Genomic DNA, 20,150 nt, shown 5'->3' on the forward strand with positions numbered 1-20,150 from the left:
TCAGGCGGCTCAATTATAGCCACTTAAAAATATGCCTGCGTTGCCTGCGCCCATCACATGGTACGTCCACACAGGAAGGAATCACAGCTTAAACACCGATGAACCCCCGCTGCTGTACTCCGTAGCATGTTTTCTACTTAGGACGGGTAAAAGTTGGCTGAGTGGATATACCTACTACCTCACAGTAAAAACACAGGATGCCACGATCCCATTTAGGCAGGTCAGTCTAAATTACTGAACCCCAGGGCATCATGTGGTAACCCTCTTCCCCAGCCTTTGTGTCTGGGCTGTGCTCGAGGACCTGGACTCCAGAATTCCCCAGCTCTATTTGGATGGGTGTGATAACCATGAGGGAAAACCCCACGCAGGAATACGTCAGCATATGTAACCGGGCCTCTGTTTCCTCTTTCATGATCTCATTCTCTGAGCCCAGAGTTTTACTTCATTGGGGGCTGGGAACTTCAGGAGAAGGTGTCAGAGAGGCACAGGTGAGAAAGGATGTGAACACATTGAATGGGCTGTGTGTGTGTGTGTGTGTGTGTGTGTGCGCGCGCGCGCGCGCACATGTGCATGTTCTGTGAGGGGAGCAGCGAAGAGGGCTTCAGGAGACCATAGGAATTGAGTATCATAAGATTTGCAGAAGAAATTACCAAGTAACAGCAGCCTGGGACAGACTTGACTTTACATCTGAGCCCTAGCTCCAGATGTACCAAAGCACAGGTGGTTCTGTGACACTTTCAGGAAAGGGGAAAGCAGCTTCATGAATAAAGCAGAAATTTTCTTCCTACAGATTTATTAGAAGAGAAACAGGCTACTAACAGAGAATAGTGTTTTTCATTTTAATTGCACTTCTAACGAGGGCATTTCTCCCCTCCCTAAATACGCGTATCATGTTTCATCCAGTTACTGTTTTCAATTTCTCTCTTACCAGCAGATAGCTTTGAAGCCAATTAAAATCTTTCAGTTGACAACTATAGCTGTGTTTAAGCTATACTGAAACAAAGGCAGACTAAGCAAGAGGAGGCATTAGCTACAATGCAACACACATCGAAGGATGATGACGTGAGCACTCCACAATCAATGAGTCAATCCATCTTCATTCCCCACTTTGTAGGTGGGGGTCTGGGAGCAGTGAAGTCATCTGCTCAGGGCCACACAGCCAGTGGGGAGCAGAAGCGGAATGGAAGTGAGATTCCCCCACCTCTTGGGGCTGAGGTCTTCCTCCTGTGCCTGCGTGAAGACAACCGTCTCATAAAGAGCGATCACAAGGTATCTATCCTCACAAGAAAAGGTGAAAACCCTTCTGTCGGTTCCCAAGCCTCCTGGAGAGCCTAGCATGTATTTCTATGTTTTCATAGGCTCCCAGAATTGTGGGAATGAATATACCTGACCAGTCTTAGTAGACCCATACACTGATCAGAGCAAAGTCACAGTTTTAGTAACTACAGTGGAGGTCTGGATACGGGGATTCAGGATTATCCCTTGATGCAGGAATCGCAGACCACCCCAGTGAGGCTAAGAGCTGAAAACACAAGAGTGCAAAGTGGATAGGGTCTATGCCTACCTTACTTTGCTATTTTTTTTCTGTGTTCACCTAAGCGTTGTGTTGTGCGGGTGTTCAAGGCTACTCATGGCGCTTGAGCTGGAGGAGCCTGGATGAAGGACACACTGATATCGGTTAGAAGTGCACCCTCAATCTTCTGAAGTCCCTACCAAGGAGAACATGCAAGCTGGTCTTCTAAAGGCCTCCTGGCCTCTTCGTCAGACACCAAGCATGGGACTGGGTAAGGAATGGGTGTGGCCAGGAAACATTTTCTTTACTTTTTCTTTCCTTCCTTCCTTTTTTAAAGATTTTGTGTATCTCTACACTCAATGTGGGGCTTGAACTCACGACCCTAAAATAAAGAATCGTATGCTCTACTGACCGAGCCAGCCAGATGTACCCCAGAAAACATTTTCTAAGTTCGAAAGTGCTGGAAGATGAGGTAGCCTTAGAGATGAGTGAGAATGTTGTGGGGTGGGGGTGTGATGAGAACAGGTCTTCTGACTGACGTGTGTGCACAACCCTCTTGGCCACTGGCCAAACCTAGGGGTGCAGGGAGGTAGGGAGAAGACTGGTGAAGTGAAAGAAGCATGCAGTGAAGGCTGGTCCGTTCTGGCTCAAGCTGGTGGGAGGCAGGAAGAGGACAGAAGCTCCCAGAAACTGACCTCCAATTCCGCTTCCCCTCCCGCAGCCCCGCCCTGCACAAAGAGCCCAAAAGATCACAACTGTAGCTGGAATCCAGGGTTTCAAATAAAAAAACCTGGCTCCTGACTAACAGACAGAAATAAAGCACAGTCCTTTCTAAGTTGGTCACAACAGTTGGTGCGGAGTGTACTGTCAGTACTGAAGGATCCCATTAAAATCCTAATGAAAACCAGGAGCTGAGAAGCCCTCTGGGACAGCCCTATAAAAGTGTTTTAGATGAGTTATTTCAGCCCGACTGGCCAGGCATCGCAGTGGGACTAGGTGGTGAGCAACGATGCGTCTTATGTGGCAAATGATTCCACTGCCTATAAAATGATTACAGTAGAGTCTAAAACCTGAGCTACACCTGTAAAAGGGAGAGACCAGTGTCTTCAGAGCAGGTGAGCTAGTAAATGAGCAGTCAAGCTGGCTGAATTTCCTGCTCAAGTGCACCATCCTGCGAGCTCAAAGCCTTGCTTTTTCTCCCTTCCTTTTATTTTCTACATCAAGATACCAAAAAACGACATTCTGAAAGTCTTCCATAGAGCTCTCCAATCAAATAAAATCAAATGGCGCATGGAGGAAGACTTTTCTGGGGAGGTGCCTCCCCAAGGCCAGAGCCCATTGATCAGCTACAAAGGTATCTAGGTCTGCCCGGCGCTCAGAGGTAGAAGTACTGTAAATTATTCTAGCTCTGGTCCAACTGGAGGCACACCCACCACCATCAAGCTGAGGTCTCTGAAACCCCAGGAGGGCATCGCTCTGACGTGTTGTGGATGCAGTGCTGACCCACCTCTCAGTTTCTTTTGCCAGTTCATTTCATTGAAGAGGTCCTCGGACCGCAGGAAGAAGTCATTGATCTTGCTGCCTTGTTCATCCCTCTCTGTAGTATAGTATATTCGTAGTTTTGACTCCTTGGTTAGGAATTCACATATGCTGGGCACAGGGAACACAATCTGTTCCATGGTTCGGTCTAATCTGACAATCTAGGGTGGAAAAATAGACGAGCTTTAACGGTCATTTTCAAAAACCTTTCACTGAGGATCTCTGCAATCGGTCATGGGCTCAGTATTCAAGACTGAATATAATACGAACCTGTTCTGGAGCCTTCTCAGACTGGGCTGTGTCTCTCAGATTTATATAAAAAATAGTTTGGGCAAGTCTCCAAGAAGAGTTTTTGTTTGTTTTGTTTTTTAAGCTGAGACCCATTGCTTTTACTGTGATTAACTTTTGTCTCAATTTAAACTGTGTTTTGTGCATAAAACCAAATGAGGCTCTAGACTAGGGCTGTCCAATAGAACTTTCTGTAATGATGGAATGGTTCTATATCTAAGCATCTGCCTCTTGCAAAAGGGGGCCACTAGTCACACGTGGCCATTGAGCACTGGCATATGTGGCTAGTGCAACTGACAAACTGAGTATTTAATTTTAATTAAACAGCCACACATGACTAATGATTACTATATTGGACAGTACAGCACCAGACTGTGGTGCAAACCTCTCCTAAACTTCTCTGATGGCAAAATTAGGTGTTTTCTTTTTTCTCCTAAATAGGAACTTTAGAAAAGAGAATTTTGGTTTATCCAGTTGCATTGGCCTCCTATGATGTCACAGCATCTAAGATGTACAGGGCATGAACTAGTACGGCTATTTAACACTGGCACAGCATTCACTGTTCTTTGAACAAGCTATGTCGAGCCCTGGAGTAGACACCTTACAGGTTTTCTCTGTGCCCTTCCTAGACTGGCTCAATCTCCAGAGGAGGTAGTCTGGTCAGGATTGTGCAGATTCTAGGACACTGTATTTAGTCACCATCCTGGGGAGTTGGCATTTCAAAAGGGGTACAGGTTGTGGTACAATAGGAGCATGACCTCTCTTTATTCTTTCACCCCAGAGGCTAGAGAAGTCAGGTGAGGGCCAATGCCCTCTACAAGAAGATCTGGTTCTCACTTTTCCAACACGTTTGCTCCCTGACACAGCAAGGGAAGTGACTCAGGTCCAGTTGTAGTGGAAAACTCTCTCAGACGTGAGACAGGTTCCCACAGCCCTACCTCTATAAATTCTGGGAGGCACGATCTTTAGACCAGTGGTTCCCCAATCTAGCTGCAGATCAGGTTACAGGAAACTTCACTGTCATAATGATTCTGGTTCTTCAGTCAACCTCATTTAAATGGAATTGTGGTTTGAGGATTGGTGACTGGAACCTGCCCACAGGTGATGCTCCTATTTGGATAGGCTCAGGGACTGAGTCTGTACTGGAGTCTGCCTGTTGTGCAGTCAAGTGGCCTCTGGATCTTCCTAAGCTGAACGACTATGATGTGAGAAGTGCTTTTGTTGTCAAGAGGGAAGGGACGACGACACTGGAGGCCCCCTGACAAGAACTAAGTCCCAGACTCCAGACACACTCAGGCTAACTCCCATGATCAAAGCACTCTATGAGGAAGCCCCAGGGAGTAATGGGGAATTTTCCAGCTTTTCATAGGTAACTTCTTCAGGAAACTGGAAGAAATGGGTGGCTAGCCAAGGGTAGGATTTGAGAGTGAGGGACACCATGCCTGACCATTTCTCCTCATCATTTCATATCTGTCCACACCTCCTTTTCAGGAGACTTACAACCGGGAGTCAGGAGAACACACTTCAATCCCTCCCCAGCTCTAACAGGCCTGGGTGACCTTGTTCATGCCTCTGAACCTCATCAAGCTTCAGTCTTCTCTCCAGTGAACCAAGGAGGTCTGACATCCTACACTGCAAACACCTGAAGCCTGTCTTTTAAGGGCTCCAGAGGACAGAGCAGGGCTGCCATCAAGCTTCTCACTGTTAACAATAAATTAAGAGTATTTGCCCACATGCGCTGCCATGGTCAACTCATCAGTAAAATGACACATTTTATTAGAACAGCCCAGACACCTGATACATTTGGTAAGAATATATTCTTAAAAAGTCTCCATCCTGAACATTTCATATGGCCCAAAGGAGTCTGTTAGCCCTTCAAAATCGCTGTTCCAGCAATGATCCTCAATCTGTGCACTTCTTTGTTAGCCAAACAAGGCACACCATGCCTCACTGCCTAGAGCCTGGAGACACAAGTCTGGGTTCAACGCAGGTAACAAAATGCACCCACAGGCTCTGGGGTCGGCCAGACCTGGATTACAATTGCAGTTCTGCCACTGCTAGCTGGGCAAATGACATGACCTCTCTGAGTCTTATTTCAGAGTTTCCCTCTCTGCAAAATGCAAGATGGCCCCATTGAGTTCACAGAGGATCAGTAAGGTATGGGAGGAGTGTGTGTGTGTGTGTGTGTGTGTGTGTGTGTGTAATGCAGATCTGACTGTACCACTCCTCTGTGTAAAACTCTCCCTCAGTTCTGCATGGCTCTGCCAGTAAATCCAGACTTCTCAAAAGGATGGTGGACAGGATTCTGCAGGCCCAGAGCCACCGGTCTTTCCTTTCGGACCTTGTGTTGGTCACTGGTTTCCAGCTCCCCGTCTTCCCCTAGCGTCTCCCTCCTCAGAGCCTCCACTTGTTGTTATTCCCCAGGTGTGAGAAGCTCTTCCCTCCAGGCTCTGCCTGCTTCAATCCAATTTTTCCTAAGGTCTGTGCTTAAACGCCTTTCTTCAGAAAAGGCCTCTGTGACCAGCACAGTCCATAGCAGGTCCCTCTGCTGGACTTTCTTACAATACTTTCTACTTGTCCTCATGGCCTTGTCAGAATGCATAACCAACACGTTGCTGTTCAGACGAATGACTGTGTGCCAGCCCCAGCACAGGGCAGAGCCCACTGCAGGCCCTTAACACAGGCCCGAGCCCTGAGTTCTCTCTGTTTTTACCTCTATCTGGGCTGTGTGCTTGGCATAAAACTCCAGAGCTTCATCCCCATCCACTTGGCCACCAGGTTTCAGCATGGTCTGGAGTTCTTTGTTATGCCGAGCCAACTAGAACACAAGTTCAGAAAACGGGGGGAGTCATTGTCATTTTGCGACGGGCACACGTGTGCCCCTTTCCATTGTGGGGCATAAAGAATGCATCATACACAGTGGTAAGCTGAAGGGCAAAGATGGCGGGAGGCTTGCTACGTCCTGTCCAGGTATGCTCTGCACAGCAGCTATTTTGGGAGCGTGGCACAACAGCATGGAGAAAGCTCATGCCCACATGAGGTCCCACTTTTCCCCAATTTCTTCAGCCACGTGGGAGATGGGGTTTTCTGTACAGCCACACAGGTCTCCACTCAGAAAGTTCTGAAACCCACCGAGTGGCAAAACATGGGTAGTAGAAGAGATGTGGGACAGGAGATGGTTTTCTCTTCTTCTGCCAGCACGCCGTAGCAGGGCATACCATCCCACCCAATACTGTTACTGCTTTATTCCTAAGTCCTCTAGCCCAGCGAGGTGAAAGGGACAGGAAGCACAAGCCTGCAGCAGAGTTACAAGCTGCCCACACACATCAGCGAGCTCAAGGCATATCAGCCTCCAGAAAACGAAAGTATCTTCAAAAGCCCAGACACTTGGGAAGAGAGTTATGAAACAGGGCATTCTGGTGCCAGGGTAGGAAGAATTACTACTCCCCACCCCCCACCCCCTAAAAGCAAACACAAAGAACTCATAATGACAGGTTAGTTCCCAAAGATTTTTAAACGTGATAGGAGGCAAGGCAGCTGAAGTTTATTTCTTAGATTAAGATAGACTCATCAATATTTATGAAAAGCCTAAGACTCCTTTCAACTGTCTCCAAACACAGTCATAAACTATGTAAGTGTCAAGGCTCAGTGCGAAGGCTTTTAAGAAACGTGGGGATTTCCAAGGACACGACCCTCCCATGGGAAAATGGAAGAGCCCTGGAACGCGGGACATTGGGTCAGGCTGCCACGAGTACCTGTGAACCACATCACCATGAATACAAACAGCCCCAGGTTAAACCCTTAGGGGAGAACCAAGTTTAAGCGCACATTCTGCTGGGAATTCTGGCAGTGAAGGCAAACCGTGCCTGACGCGGGGACCCAGGGACAGGTCATACCTGATGAGCTAATATGTAGATGTTGTGCCCCACGTTCCTGGGGGAGGCAGCTCCGTCCTCACCATTTTCTCCATCCTCAAATTCCACTTCACCTTGCATGTAGGCTTTCTTGATCACTTCCACCTGCAAGAGTAGTCAAACAAAGGAAGCTCCTGTTTCAAGGAAGACCCACACAGGACTGCCATCTTAGAGTCTGCCCTCTTGGGGCAGACAGTGCTCATCAGGCTCAGCATTTGCTTCCTATCAGGTCTGGACACAGCCTCAGAATCCTTCTCAACACGGTCACGGGCAGTCTCTACCAATCAACTTACGCGGACATAAGAAATTAAACCCAGGTGCTATAACTAGACATAATAGAGGTATTATGTCTCCTTAGAAGGGGACAATGGTTACAGAAGTTCCCTGAAACAATAAAATATGACACAAACGTAGACAAGAAGCCAGACTTTTCCTATCTCCACATTCCCTCCCACCATCTTTCTCCAACCTCCGACCTTTGCCATTTCAAGGGACAACTAGTAGGAAATCCACTAACCTTTAGCAAGAGCTAGCCAAACTGTTATCTCCAATTCCACATTTTCCCATCTACGTTTCTCTGTCCCTATTCCATGTAAAAATAACACCATTAACAAATAACATCTACTCAGGCCTTTCTACGTGCCAAGCACACTGTGTTTAGTATTTCAACATTCTTTTGGGGAATTTAATACTCATCCTCATTTTATGAAATATCAACATTTCCCAGTTATTATGGATGAGGAAACAGACTCAGGGCAGTAAAGAGGCACTCCTGAAATCATATGGCTAGTGAGCTGAGACTTGATCTCAAATGTGCTACCAGAGGACCCATGCATGTCACTGGTTTCACGCTCAGAGCACATTCCCTAGTACATTTTTGTACTTGTCTACTGCTCCCACCTACCTCAGTGCCCTACCCAGTGCCCAGGGGCTGGGTCTCCTCATTTCTCAATCCCTCCCTGGTGCCCAGAAAAACGCCATGGACAAAGTAGGGCCTGGCCAATGTTTATCAAATGAACAAATCATTCAAGATTTAATCAAAGAATAAGAACAAAATGCCTTCAACCCCTAAGTTGAACTGAAAATTAATCATTTTCTTTAATGATTCAGAAGGCATTTCAGCTTCCTGCATTGCCACAGCGCTATTACCCCGAATTATTTCTCATTATCCAAGACCAAGCATGCAGAGGGCCATACATTTCTGTACTGACACCGGGTCAGGCCCTGAAAAATAAATTTGGAGAAAAGATCCTTGAGATTCCCGCTCTCTGAGCTCGATTTCCTGTTAGTTCTAATACCAAATTGAATAGACAACATGTTGCATGGAACGAGTGCCAGAATTCACACGGATGCATGCACATACGTGCAGAAGTGTCCTGGACATTAGTTTCTCTTCTATGTGAATTCTTAGAACCCGGCTGTTCCAGCAAGCCCTTGACTTCCTGTGAGCTGTGAATGACGTTCCCCAACCACAAGGGGGCATCCCAGGAGTCTGTGGCATGCGTGACCCTGGGGGCTGACATTAATCCCATCAAGACAGGGGGGTGTTGTTGGTCTATGAGAGTTGGAATGGGGTCTCTGAGAAGTTATTCTGTCCTACTCACGAGGGACACCTGGAGCTCCCCCCAAGCCTGTTACATAAGTTGTTATGTAAACTCAGGGAGGACATCCATCTCAGGCTGAGAACTCACTCCTGACCTCAGAGATCAAAGAGCTGGGCTCACTGTTAACTTTATTTCAAGGAATACATAAAGGGACTTTAGCCTGGCCCCCAGCGCACACAGGTCACCAGGCGAGAGAAAAGTTTTAGTGCCCTCATTTAGTTCTGTCGGTTACAGTTTATTTGTGTGGGAAGAAGTCCAAATAGAGTTCTCTCCTCAGCCCGTCTCATGGTCTCTGAGAGCTGCCTGTCTCACAGGTTGTAGCACTAACCCCTGCCCTGGAAGTCACAGCCCATCATGAATATCACCCTGCAAAAATAAGCAAGATTGGTTTTTCCTATATATATTATAAAAAAAAAAAAAAAAAAAAGCCCTCAGAACATCAGCTCCCCACAAACATTCTTCTGTTGCCCAAACTATTGGCAGCCAGAAGAGATGGGGATTCTCTAGCTCTGGACACAGACAAGGTACAGAGAGCAGCAGTGAAGAATGAAGGAGGGGGAAGGAGCTACAGGTCACGGAGGGCACTGGGCTAAGGGCCTGATGTGAACTGTCTCATCTTCAACAGCCCTCAGGCCTGCATGACATCATCATCTTCCTTTAAGGGATGAGGAAACTGTGGTACAGAGCGGTCAGGAGCCTGCCCAAGGTGAGCCACCAGAAAGGGAGAGCCAGGCCCCCAGACTGCTCGCTGTACCATCTTGCAGGAGGGACAACGGGCAAGGGCGGCTGCCGCTGGCAGCTATGCAGCAGGGAGAGGGCAGATGCCACTTATTCAAAGTAGTACTTCACTTTTCCAGCCGAGTCGTAGACCTGAATCCAATGTTGTCTTTATACTTCTGATCTGTGGCATCTTTAAGAAAGCTCAAGGAAGCAGGTTCCTTTTCTGCCACAGATGCTGTTCTGACTCTCTGCATGGAGTCATGGCTGGGAGACCAGCCATCCAACTCACCAGTTCTTTTGGCCTCATGTTGTAAAGTATCCGCTCTGCATTCTCGCTGTCGTGCCTGCTCTCCATGATGGCCAGCAGCAACTTGGAAGCATTGTTCTAATTGGACAAAGAAAGAGAGGAGGAAATGGAGAGGAGCAGCATGGGGGTGCTGGCCTGAATGTGTGTGCCCCATCGGTGCAAGCCCTGCATCCTGGCTAAACAGACGTTTTATCCCATGGAAGACCTGTGGGTCTAGGACAGCAAAAACCACCTGTATGCAACAGAGAACATGCTACTACAGACCCCAAAACCATGTCCGTGGACTGTGATTTGGGTCAAAGAGGAACATGGTTGTTTGGGCATACTTTCTCCCTAATGCTACCTGATATAAGTCTTGGTGGAAATTGGAAATTTTTTTTAATGTTCATTTATTTTTGACGGGGGGGTGAGAGAGAGAGAGAGAGAGAGAGAGAGCGAGAGCGCGCGCGCGCGCAAGTGGGGGGAGGGGCAGAGAGAGGGGAGGGGAAAGAGGAATAGAAGCGGGCTCTATGCTGACAGCAGTAAGTCTGATGTGGGGCTCAAACTCATGACTCAAGCCGAAGTCAGATGCTCAACTGACTGAACCACCCGGGTGCCCCAAAATTGGAAATTTAAGGGTCTTGTGGGTGTGTGTTGGCACTCTCATGGTGATTGTGGTTGGAAAGAATCTGCTATATAGACCCACGATGCCTTCAGGGCAGGTGTGGTTATAAACCTTGTTATTCAGCCTTGCAGGGCAGAGGAGGCAGGCAATTAAGGTAATTCCTCCCTTTTTAAAAATAATGCTATCAGCTCTCATAACCCCCAATATTGTAACTGGAGCACAGCCAACAGCAATTAACAAAAGTGACCCAAAGGAACCGTATATATGCCAAACCCTAATTTCCCATTAGATCAGAGTTTTCACGTGCCCACATCCTGCACTTCTTGGCTTGACCTCATTTTAGGGACTGAGCCTAGGATAACCTGTATGGTTCTTTGTGTACAGGACTGGAAAGTTCTTGGTATGTTGTGTTAAGAGAGGGCAGTATTTTTTTCCTCCCTAAGTACAGGTCACAGCAATTCAATCAGGATGCTGTGCTACCAACTGATGGCTTTTCAGAGCACACACATTTCTATCATAATCCACAGATTACGAGATTAGTTGGAAAAGTCACTGAAACGCTGATCAGTAGCATATGAAATTCTGGTCATTTCAGGCTCTCATTATATACATTCTGATAAATGGGAGCCCGGCACACGAGCGTGAATAATGTTCAAGTCAATTCTACAACACAATTTGTCAAAGGAAGTAAAAATAGCTCACATACAAAAAAATCCATTTAAATCATACACCCAAATCAATGATCCGTTTGGACTCTCAGCTCTAAACAGTGTAGAAAAATAAAAATAACTGTGCAATTCCTGTGGACTTCTGTGTTAACATCTTCCCTAATGACCTCTCTTTCCTATGACACTGTTTATGCAATCAATACAGATCAGCTTTAGAGCTAAACCCTGCAGTTCTAGGCTCTTCTGTGGTGATGACAAAAAGTTCCCTGTTGCATATGGGCGTAAGATAGAGGACGGATCTCAACATGACCCAACACGGGAACAGTTAAAAAGGAAACGTGCTCAGTGAGGCCAACACATTTTGAAATACACTTTAGACACCAAGACAGGTTGCAAGTTTAATCTTTGGACTCTTAAAGAATCTTTGGAAGCTCTGGGTACAAATGAGGGTTTTATTTTGTTTTTTGAGGAGGATGCTTAAGAAAGCAACATCAGAAGTAGTATCCTGTCTTTTTTTTTTTTTAATTAAAAAATCTTTAATGTTTTATTTTTGAGAGAGACAGAGCATGAGTGGGGAAAGGAAAATGAGAGAGAGAGGGAGACACAAAATCTGAAGTAGGCTCCAGGCTCTGAGCTGTTAGCACAGAGCCTGACGCAGGGCTCGAATCCACGAGCCATGAGATCATGGTCTGAGCCAAAATCAGACACTTAACCAACTAAGCCATGCAGGCGCCCCAGGAGTATCCTGTCTTAAGACTCTTATTTGGAGGGCCAGACTGAAGTTCTGCATTTCAGTCAGAACTTACAACATGGACCATTCACTTATCTAAGAGAACTGTATTTAGTTTCATAACACTGACCATATCACGTGCTGAGGCAAAACACAAAGTAACTATTTTCACATGCTCCTATCTTTTGCTTTCAATTCCTACTTGCCTTCAGTTCCAATACAAGGTCCATCCTCTTCTTTCCCAAAGGATTGATGTCATTAAGGATCAGGGCTGTGATGATGTCAATGCCATTGGATTCATGGGTGGCTATGCAGTTCTGAGAAAACACGCACACACACACACACACACATACACAGATCTTTACACAAATGCTGGTCATAAATCAGATGTCAAAAGCCAACAGGCTCAACTGCTATTTCAACACAATGCGTGCCACTCCTAGTAATGTCTCTAGGGGAGAGCTGCAAATTTTCCGTGAGAAAGTGGTAAAAATAAAAGACAGATGAAAATCGCTAGTTTCAGAATTAACAGTAAACAGCAGGAAAGTCCCCATGCACTGTAACTGATAAATTAGTCGTGTCTAATCCAAATAGTGCAATACAGTTGGCTTTTGTTCTTAAGGGAAAATACAGTGTGTGACTGATTCTGAGTTCTGAGCCCTGTTTTCCCCTTTAAAGGTGTGTTCCATTCTCTCTACATCACTTGGCTTTCGTATTGCATACTTTTGCTTAAGACTTAAGCCTGGAAAGCAAGTTTCCTGTTTAATTCACACAATACCAAGATTAATCATCTTCCTCCAGGTAAGGTCCCCATTTGCAACAGAATCCACTCTAGTATGTTCCTTTTGACAGACCCATGTTTGGCAGAAAAGCAAACTTGAGGTTATAAGGAAATTCACTTAGATGTTAGATAAAGCCTTTTCCTCCAAGCCTGCTATAATTTTTTTTTGTTCCTTTTCATTTTAACTTTGACTATACCATCTGTCTCACCAGTGAACCAGGCGAGGAAAGTGGATCCAACAACAAGCAAGCCTGGTACTTATAGCAAACTATGACCAGGTGTGTTTGAAAAACAAAAGGTTGTCCCTTTTGTAAAGCATTTTTCTCCCCTGAGTGAAGGTCCTGGCCTTGCTCCCCATGTAACATAGCATATCACACCGTCCCTGTCTACTGGATTTAGGACTGGCAATTTCCGGGTCCATCTATCCCCCAGGACAGAGCTCGGTTGAGTTAAAAATCATAATCATCCTAGTATCAATGCAAAAACTCACAAAGTTGGCAATATGTCATGGATAAAAGCAACAGTTTTACTCTAGGAACCATTGGGTTCCCCTCCAAAAATCTACTTCTTGAGAGGCCAAAATCAAGACTAATTCATTCTTTTCTCTGAATGTGGTGTTTAAATTTCAACCATTTTCTCATACTGTTTTCAAGCTGTCTTGTGTGTAGCAAGGTTTCTCTCTCTAGGTAGGTTTCAATCTTTTTCCATTAAGTAGCTTTCCTAGTGTTCAAAATAGAGCCCAGTTCTTGTGTGTCTTAATTTAACACCAACTTTATTATTTATCTCTAGTCAGTTAAGTTTGGACATTCAAACCAAGCCAAGCCACGCCATGCCAAGCATGGAGACCAAGGATAAGTCTTCCAATGCCTGTGGTTAGGTCAAATCTTGAAGCATAATAAAGCACCAAAGCTCCTTCTTGACTGCTGGAAAAAAGATCTCTAGTTGTTGCGACCTCCTAGTCCAATAGGCAAATGCTGTGTGACTTCTGAACTAGTTCCTGTCAATAACATTTCCAAAATGATGAACTTTGTTTTTTCCCCACTCCCAAATAAAAATGGAGGTACCTGGTTCTCATGGCACGGTCCTTGACAGTATTCAGTCAGACTTTCCAGGGTTTGGTTGATAAGGGCTACGTTCTTTTCGTTTATATAGAGCCCGAGAAGACCAAGACCTCCAGTAGTGCTTCCGCAAATACAGTCCAGGAACTGTAGTGTCTCACACACCAAATTGTAGTTGGTCTTGTTATTTTGACAACGAAGGAAGTTCTACAATTGGGCAGTCCCCAGCATCGGGGCAGCAAAGTAGGAGAGAAGAGGGAAAAGGTCATACATAGTGACATTTTGCTAGTATCTAATTGGTTGATGTCCAGAATTGATCAGCAGTTATGAAGAGAGATGCAGCACCGGAGAAAAGAGCCCCCAAGATGGTCAACTGTGGACTTGATCTATGGCAATGGCCACCAAACACGGGAGCTTGTTCTCCAAGGTGCTTTTCTACATGATGCTGGGGGAGGAAGGGTCCTCTTCGACAGCCCACTTCAGATGCCTAAAGCCTTTCAGAGTTCTCCTTTCTCTCTTTCCCACTCCAGCCCATGCTCCTCCCAGCAGGTATTAGGTTCAGAGGCATTTGACATTTCAAGGGGCAATGGTTATGTTTAAAAGATGATGGTGTAGTCTGGATGCTGAATGCCTACAGCTTAGTACTAGGGACGGCTCATCACAAAATAAGGTGTCATAAGCTGACCTAAGCCCACTGCCATGGCAGGAACCTAGGTTGTCATTTTTGGCTATTTCCATTAATTCTTAAAGGAAGGGGCAGGAATGAGTAAATGTTTGTGCGCTTGTGCCCAAATATATGTTCTCCAGCTAAACAGATCATGTTAACAAGAGATGTAAGAGCAGGTACTTCCTCCATAAAATCAAGTAAACCACATTCAACCACCTCACAAAGCAGAGTCTATTTTGATGAAGAGGAGATTTCTGCCAGTGACTCTTCTTAAAAAGAAGCAAAAATTAACTGCAAATATTCTTTTAAGCAAAATTATAAAAGTTACGTTTACCATAGATGACTGGTACTATATAAAAAGATATAAACAAAAGATGAAATAAACGTCAAAGATACCTTTGATGTGGTAATTCCACTTCTATAAAATAATGAATTCTATTCACAAACTATGTATTGGAAGTTCACTATAGCAGTGTTTATAATAGTCAAGAACTGGAGAACCTAAACGCCCATCAAATGGGGAGTAGTTAAATAAATTATAGCATATCAACATCATTTACTATTACAATTTAGAAACACCAAGTGAGGTCAATACCTGCCAAAATGGAAAGATCTCTAGGACATACTGTTAAAAGTTAAAAAAAACTAGAAGGTAAATAGCAAATTAATATGTATATACTGCTCCCATCCAAAAATATAGAAGGATGACTGGAAAGATACAACCAACCAGTTGGTTTGTTGTCCAAACCAACGATAGTTCTGAGTAGAGAGGTAGGGATGGGGAGAGGGACAATTCTTTTTAACTAAATACTTACTTATATCTAAACTTTTATAGAAAGACCCTATTCAAGTATTCCTTGTAAAATTAAAATATAAATATACAGGTTAAAAGCTGGTAACAAAGTTTAATGCTTGACCCATCAAACTAACCATTTCCCCCTAGCCCTCGCATAACTTTAGTCCTTTATGCTCGTCTGTCTAATTAGTCTAAAAATTGAACAATCTTCCAGGTCTGGGAGGGTGGAGGAGCAAAGGACAGATGATTTGGAACCATGTGGGCTTTCATAAGGGGATTGTTTTTCTAAGGGCCATGGAAAGCCACAGTAGGGTCCCACAGCCATTCCTCGATCCAGCTGCCCAGGGAAGGTGCTACTTGTTGGAGGGCCTAGCTGAGCCCCTTATCATGCAGAGAGGAATAGAGACGTATTCAGGAAGAGAACAGGAAACAGCCTGGCTGTCCAAGGCTGAAATTTATAGCATGGCTCTCCAGGCCATCTGCCTCTTAAACTCGTGTTTAAGAGTATTCCTCATTCTCTTTCCTCTGGGGCTTTAGCCACTTATTCTCTCTGCCTGCCACCCTGATGACTCCTCTTCCTTCAGGATGGGGTCTCAAGTCACTTGTTTCAGGCAGCCCGTCTGAGTCTCTATCCTGACTCCAACAAGATCAGAAATGGCACACACCTCTCTTGCCCCTCCTTACACTTTGTGATGTGCTTATAGAGATGTCTGTCAGCTCTGCCCAGGACCATGCTGACGGCACGGGGTGCCTGGCAGCAGGCACAGGGACCAGAACATGCCAGGTGTTTCATCAACACTGGCTAAAATAATCTGAATTAAATTGAACGGATGGAGGAAAGGAGACCTAGGAAGTCTTCAAGGCTGTTATGTTTCAACTCCCCATGAAGATAGCTGGCTGCCCTTTCTTGAAAGCCTCTCCCATAGCTCATGGTTTTTGCAGGGTGTTGAGCCACAATCTCTCCTTCCTAGTTCAGATCCATTTCCTTTTGTCCTCTACAAAAATAGATGGGTGTCACTCACTAGGAGGCTCACAGGGACTGTTTCCATGTTCAGGGAATAGATCTCACCCTTAGTGCACAGTATCCTGCCTTGTTTAGGCTGGAGAAGACCTGTTCTTTCTATGGTCTTCCTTGGAGGGCAAGGGGCCAAGTCGATATGTGTGAATTAAGGAATGAAAGACTTCAAATCTGTTCTCACACAGCTGTCAGTGGCCAGAGACCTGCATTCCTTAACCCAGGTGAAAAGCAAAGCCAACCTTTCAGGGGAAGGTTCAAAAGCACAGGCAAAATGGCTCAAGAATCGTCCTTCCCATCAAGTTTCTTACTACTGTGAATGAAGCTTGCTTAAGGCAGCCACTGCCTATTTGGCAAAGCCAAACGCAGTGGCCTTATCTCTACTGAGCATTTACCAACAGGAAAGTTAAGGTTATAAATATGACAAGCAATGCTGGGCAAATTCAAAAGGCTGGATTCCTTCTCCTCAGGGTTTTTCTCCACTTGTTTATACCAGGGAGGCAATCATTCTGTCCTCATGAGAATGTCTTCTCCTCCCTTTGGTACACAAGAAAACCGTGACCCAGAGATCCACCATCTGGTCTGGAACACAGCCAACAGGGTGGTGTTCAGAGTAGCTGAATCCCGCTCAAAACCGTAATTTTGAGAACAAGATTTCTACAAATCTAATTTTATCAACATCTCTAGATGATTCTAACCTTCATCCTTGTGAACCACTGGTTTAAGATCATTGGTTTTCCAACTGGGCCCTATAGGACTCTGGGGGAAACCCAGAATGCCCTGCCTCTCAGGGCTCTGGTAGGTAAGGGAGAAAAGGAAAGTTCTTGTCATCTGTAGTTTCTACTCTGAACAGAGAAGTTTGGCTTTCATCTGCTTTACTTACTACATTTCTGCATAAGATCTTAAACAGAGGATTCTGTGGCCAAAACCAAAAAGTGTAACACCACTGACTTGGATAATCTTTATGATACTTTCAAAGATTAAGCTGCTAAGACTTTTTTTTTAAGTTGCTAAGACTAAAAAAAAAGAAAAAAATACACACACGCACACACACACACACACACACACACAAATATACTATATACTCCCCTTTCACTCAATACTACTGTTTTCCATAGAGCAATGTGTTGGAGAATCAAGTGTATGAACGGACTCATTAACAGCTCCTTCTGCCCATGGGGTTCTTAGGGCCTTAGGTCAAAGCAGAGTTTCGTGACGAGCTAAGGTGAAAAATAGAAACTGTGATGACTTCCAGATGAGAAAAGGTGAACTCCAGCAATGAAAGCCTTACTCTGTTTCCACAGCGGGATGTGCACATGCTGGTGAAGACGTGAAATCAAGAGGTGGGCAGGGGGCCGTGAGAACAGGTGTGCGAAACCAGAACCATCAGGACGGCCTCTCCAACATCTGTGGAGGGATGTTACTCAAGGTAGTCTTGTGTTAGTTCAGGACTCAGCAGATATGAGCTCCTCTGAGAAGCCTTCCTAGACCCAGCAAAGGGGGCTGGTTTGCCTGCTCTGAACCCACAAAACCCTTAAGATGACACCACGACAGCACTCAGCATGCTGCACAGCAATCTTGGGTTTCCCCGGGTGGCTCCTGCCCTAGACTCTCAGGTCTGTGAGGGAAAGGGTGAGGTCTCTATTGCCACCAATGCCAGGCACAGAGCAGGTATTCACCGAGATGATGAAATAAACATACATGCACAGGCACAGTCTCAACCCACTTCCCTCCGGAGCCTGAGGTTGGTGGAGACCAGTGACAGCAGTACAGGGGAACAGTACAGGGCTCTGACCACTCAGCTCAGCCTAGAAATAGCCCCAGCAGCAGGGAGGTCCCCCCCCATCCACAAAGATGCCACAAATGACTTTGCTTTCCTGCTGGTAGGACAGCCTGGCTTTCCCTGGTGTCATTCACACTCCCATGGCCAGTCTCCCTTGTGACTAATGGTGTACGTATGGAAGGTGGAAAGGACAGAGCTGGCCTGCAGACACAAGAACACCAGCCAATGAGACAATAACCGATCCCTGCATCTTTGAGTCATGAGTACTTTGTTCAACCCGACTGAGCTACACAGTTCCCAGGCCAGTGGATCTAGGGCCAACACGGTCCAAGTCCAAAGTAGGAATATTTGAGCAACAGGCAAGGAAAAAAAACCAGCCAGGATCCCACACTCAAACACAGAGAGGGATCAAGCGGGGAAGGTCAATGGAGGAGGTGAATGAACAGCAAAATGGAAGACAATGGGGGTTAGGGAAAACTCTTTCAGTTTTAAATATGGGCCAAATCTGGCCAATTGATGATGACCTTGGATACACCTCCCTATTCAAAGCTCAGGCTCTTCAGACCAATGTGATTAAAAATAAAAACCAGTGTAGAAGTAATTAATACTGCAGACTTCACCCAGTTACGTTTCATTATTCTGTCTTACCATGTAACAATGTAATTTCTTACCCAACTTCTCCAGGCAGAGACTCTGTGGCAAGTTTTAAGTATGAGGGATTTATGGCCCTGACCCTGAATGGTCTGGCTACAGGTGACATATGAAGGCCATCAAATCATCTGATAAAGTCAGCAATACAAATATTTTAAGACAGCACCTTTAACTTGCCACGTGTGGACTAGAATTTTCTTTTCATACCATCATTATTCAAAGAACTAAAGTATCACTGCCAACTTGTTTATTTTAGGAGAAAATATTCTATCTTAGCAGAGTTGTTCAGACACACTTTTCTTGTTAATCCTCAATCCCTTTTAGGCACAGAAGGGTGTTTTTCCCAAAAGCCAACAGCAAAACCAGGCAATGGCCAAGGACCTGGTACTCTAGCATGCTTCTCCTAAACAGTGAGGGGCTCCACAGATCTATTCCCATTCAGTAAAAAGAAACTTATCTCTGGAATCCACCCTTAGCCGTTCCATATAGGCTTCGCTGGTGGGCAAACTTTGCAAAGGAGAAAATATGCTGTCTTAACGTAGTTCTTGAACACATGAGCATTACCATCTCCCAGATGGTCTGGGTTCAAGTCCCAGCTCTGCACTCCCTAACCATGTCCCCTGAACCTCAGTTCCCTCATCTGTAAAACAAGTACAAGGGGATCAGCAACACTTAGTATCCAACATACCCTAAGTGCCTGATAAACATTGGCCATTGTTTTCTTTCCAACAATAAAAAAGTGAACAGAAGATTTCTGGAATAATCAGTTCAACACATATATTTAAACACCGATTTGTATAAACCCTGGTAAGCCACTTCATTCAACCAACCATTGCTTAAATGAATTGAAACTTTCTATGTGTCAGATTTTCTAAGTCTTGTATATTTAATCATCCATCCATCCATCCATCCATCCATCCATCCATCCATCCATCCATCCAAGTTTTACCTGTGCCAAACAGGGGCATGCCACCACATGCAAGCACACAGAGGTACATACCCACATTTAAATATGTACGAAGTAGGCACCTGTACTGGTGAACAAGAGATTTGGTTCCTGTCCCTGAGGAGATGGTGTGGAAGACAGAGAGACAAACACCTCAGTTGCCCATATGTCAGAACCATTCTGGGTCCTCAACCCAAGGATGCTGGTGGCAGGGAGAGGAGCTGAGACGTCTGAGGCTGCCGGCAGCTCTGAGGAGCTGCAACTCCCAGGGCCCAGCCTCACCTGCAGGTCTCGGTTGTGGTTTTCACACAGGAGCTGCAGGAACCGGAGAATGGGCTGCATGATGGTGATGACCGCACTCATCTCCAGGTCATCCTTGGTCTTGTCCACCGTAGCCTGGGCACCTTCCCCAGACGGGTAGTGATCGTCGGGGTCAGCCTCCCTCCTGAAGGTGGTGAAGGCTTTCCTCGTGGCAGCAGAGGCCTCCAGGAGCTGATCTCGGACCTCTTCTGTTATTTGTGTCGAGGGCTCTTTGGCTGGAATGCAAACGTGAGATGATCAATGCT

General features: G+C 45.5%; 1 protein-coding gene across 7 annotated transcripts in view; it reads right to left on the bottom strand.

Annotated features, from left to right (window-relative positions):
* The window catches only part of ITPR1 (inositol 1,4,5-trisphosphate receptor type 1), a 330,414-nt gene that overhangs the window by 51,578 nt on the left and 258,686 nt on the right, over positions 1 to 20,150 (bottom strand). For all 7 annotated transcript variants that reach the window (XM_058726155.1, XM_058726158.1, XM_058726156.1 and 4 more), the window contains 7 exons: positions 19,867 to 20,120; positions 13,733 to 13,933; positions 12,094 to 12,204; positions 9,868 to 9,963; positions 7,237 to 7,359; positions 6,054 to 6,158; positions 3,021 to 3,213 (listed from right to left, as the gene is read on the bottom strand). In XM_058726155.1, the coding sequence (XP_058582138.1) occupies positions 3,021 to 3,213; positions 6,054 to 6,158; positions 7,237 to 7,359; positions 9,868 to 9,963; positions 12,094 to 12,204; positions 13,733 to 13,933; positions 19,867 to 20,120 (1,083 nt within the window). The remainder of the gene's footprint in view (positions 1 to 3,020; positions 3,214 to 6,053; positions 6,159 to 7,236; positions 7,360 to 9,867; positions 9,964 to 12,093; positions 12,205 to 13,732; positions 13,934 to 19,866; positions 20,121 to 20,150) is intronic.

Source organism: Neofelis nebulosa, chromosome 4, assembly GCF_028018385.1.
Source record: "Neofelis nebulosa isolate mNeoNeb1 chromosome 4, mNeoNeb1.pri, whole genome shotgun sequence".
Taxonomy (NCBI): domain Eukaryota; kingdom Metazoa; phylum Chordata; class Mammalia; order Carnivora; family Felidae; genus Neofelis; species Neofelis nebulosa.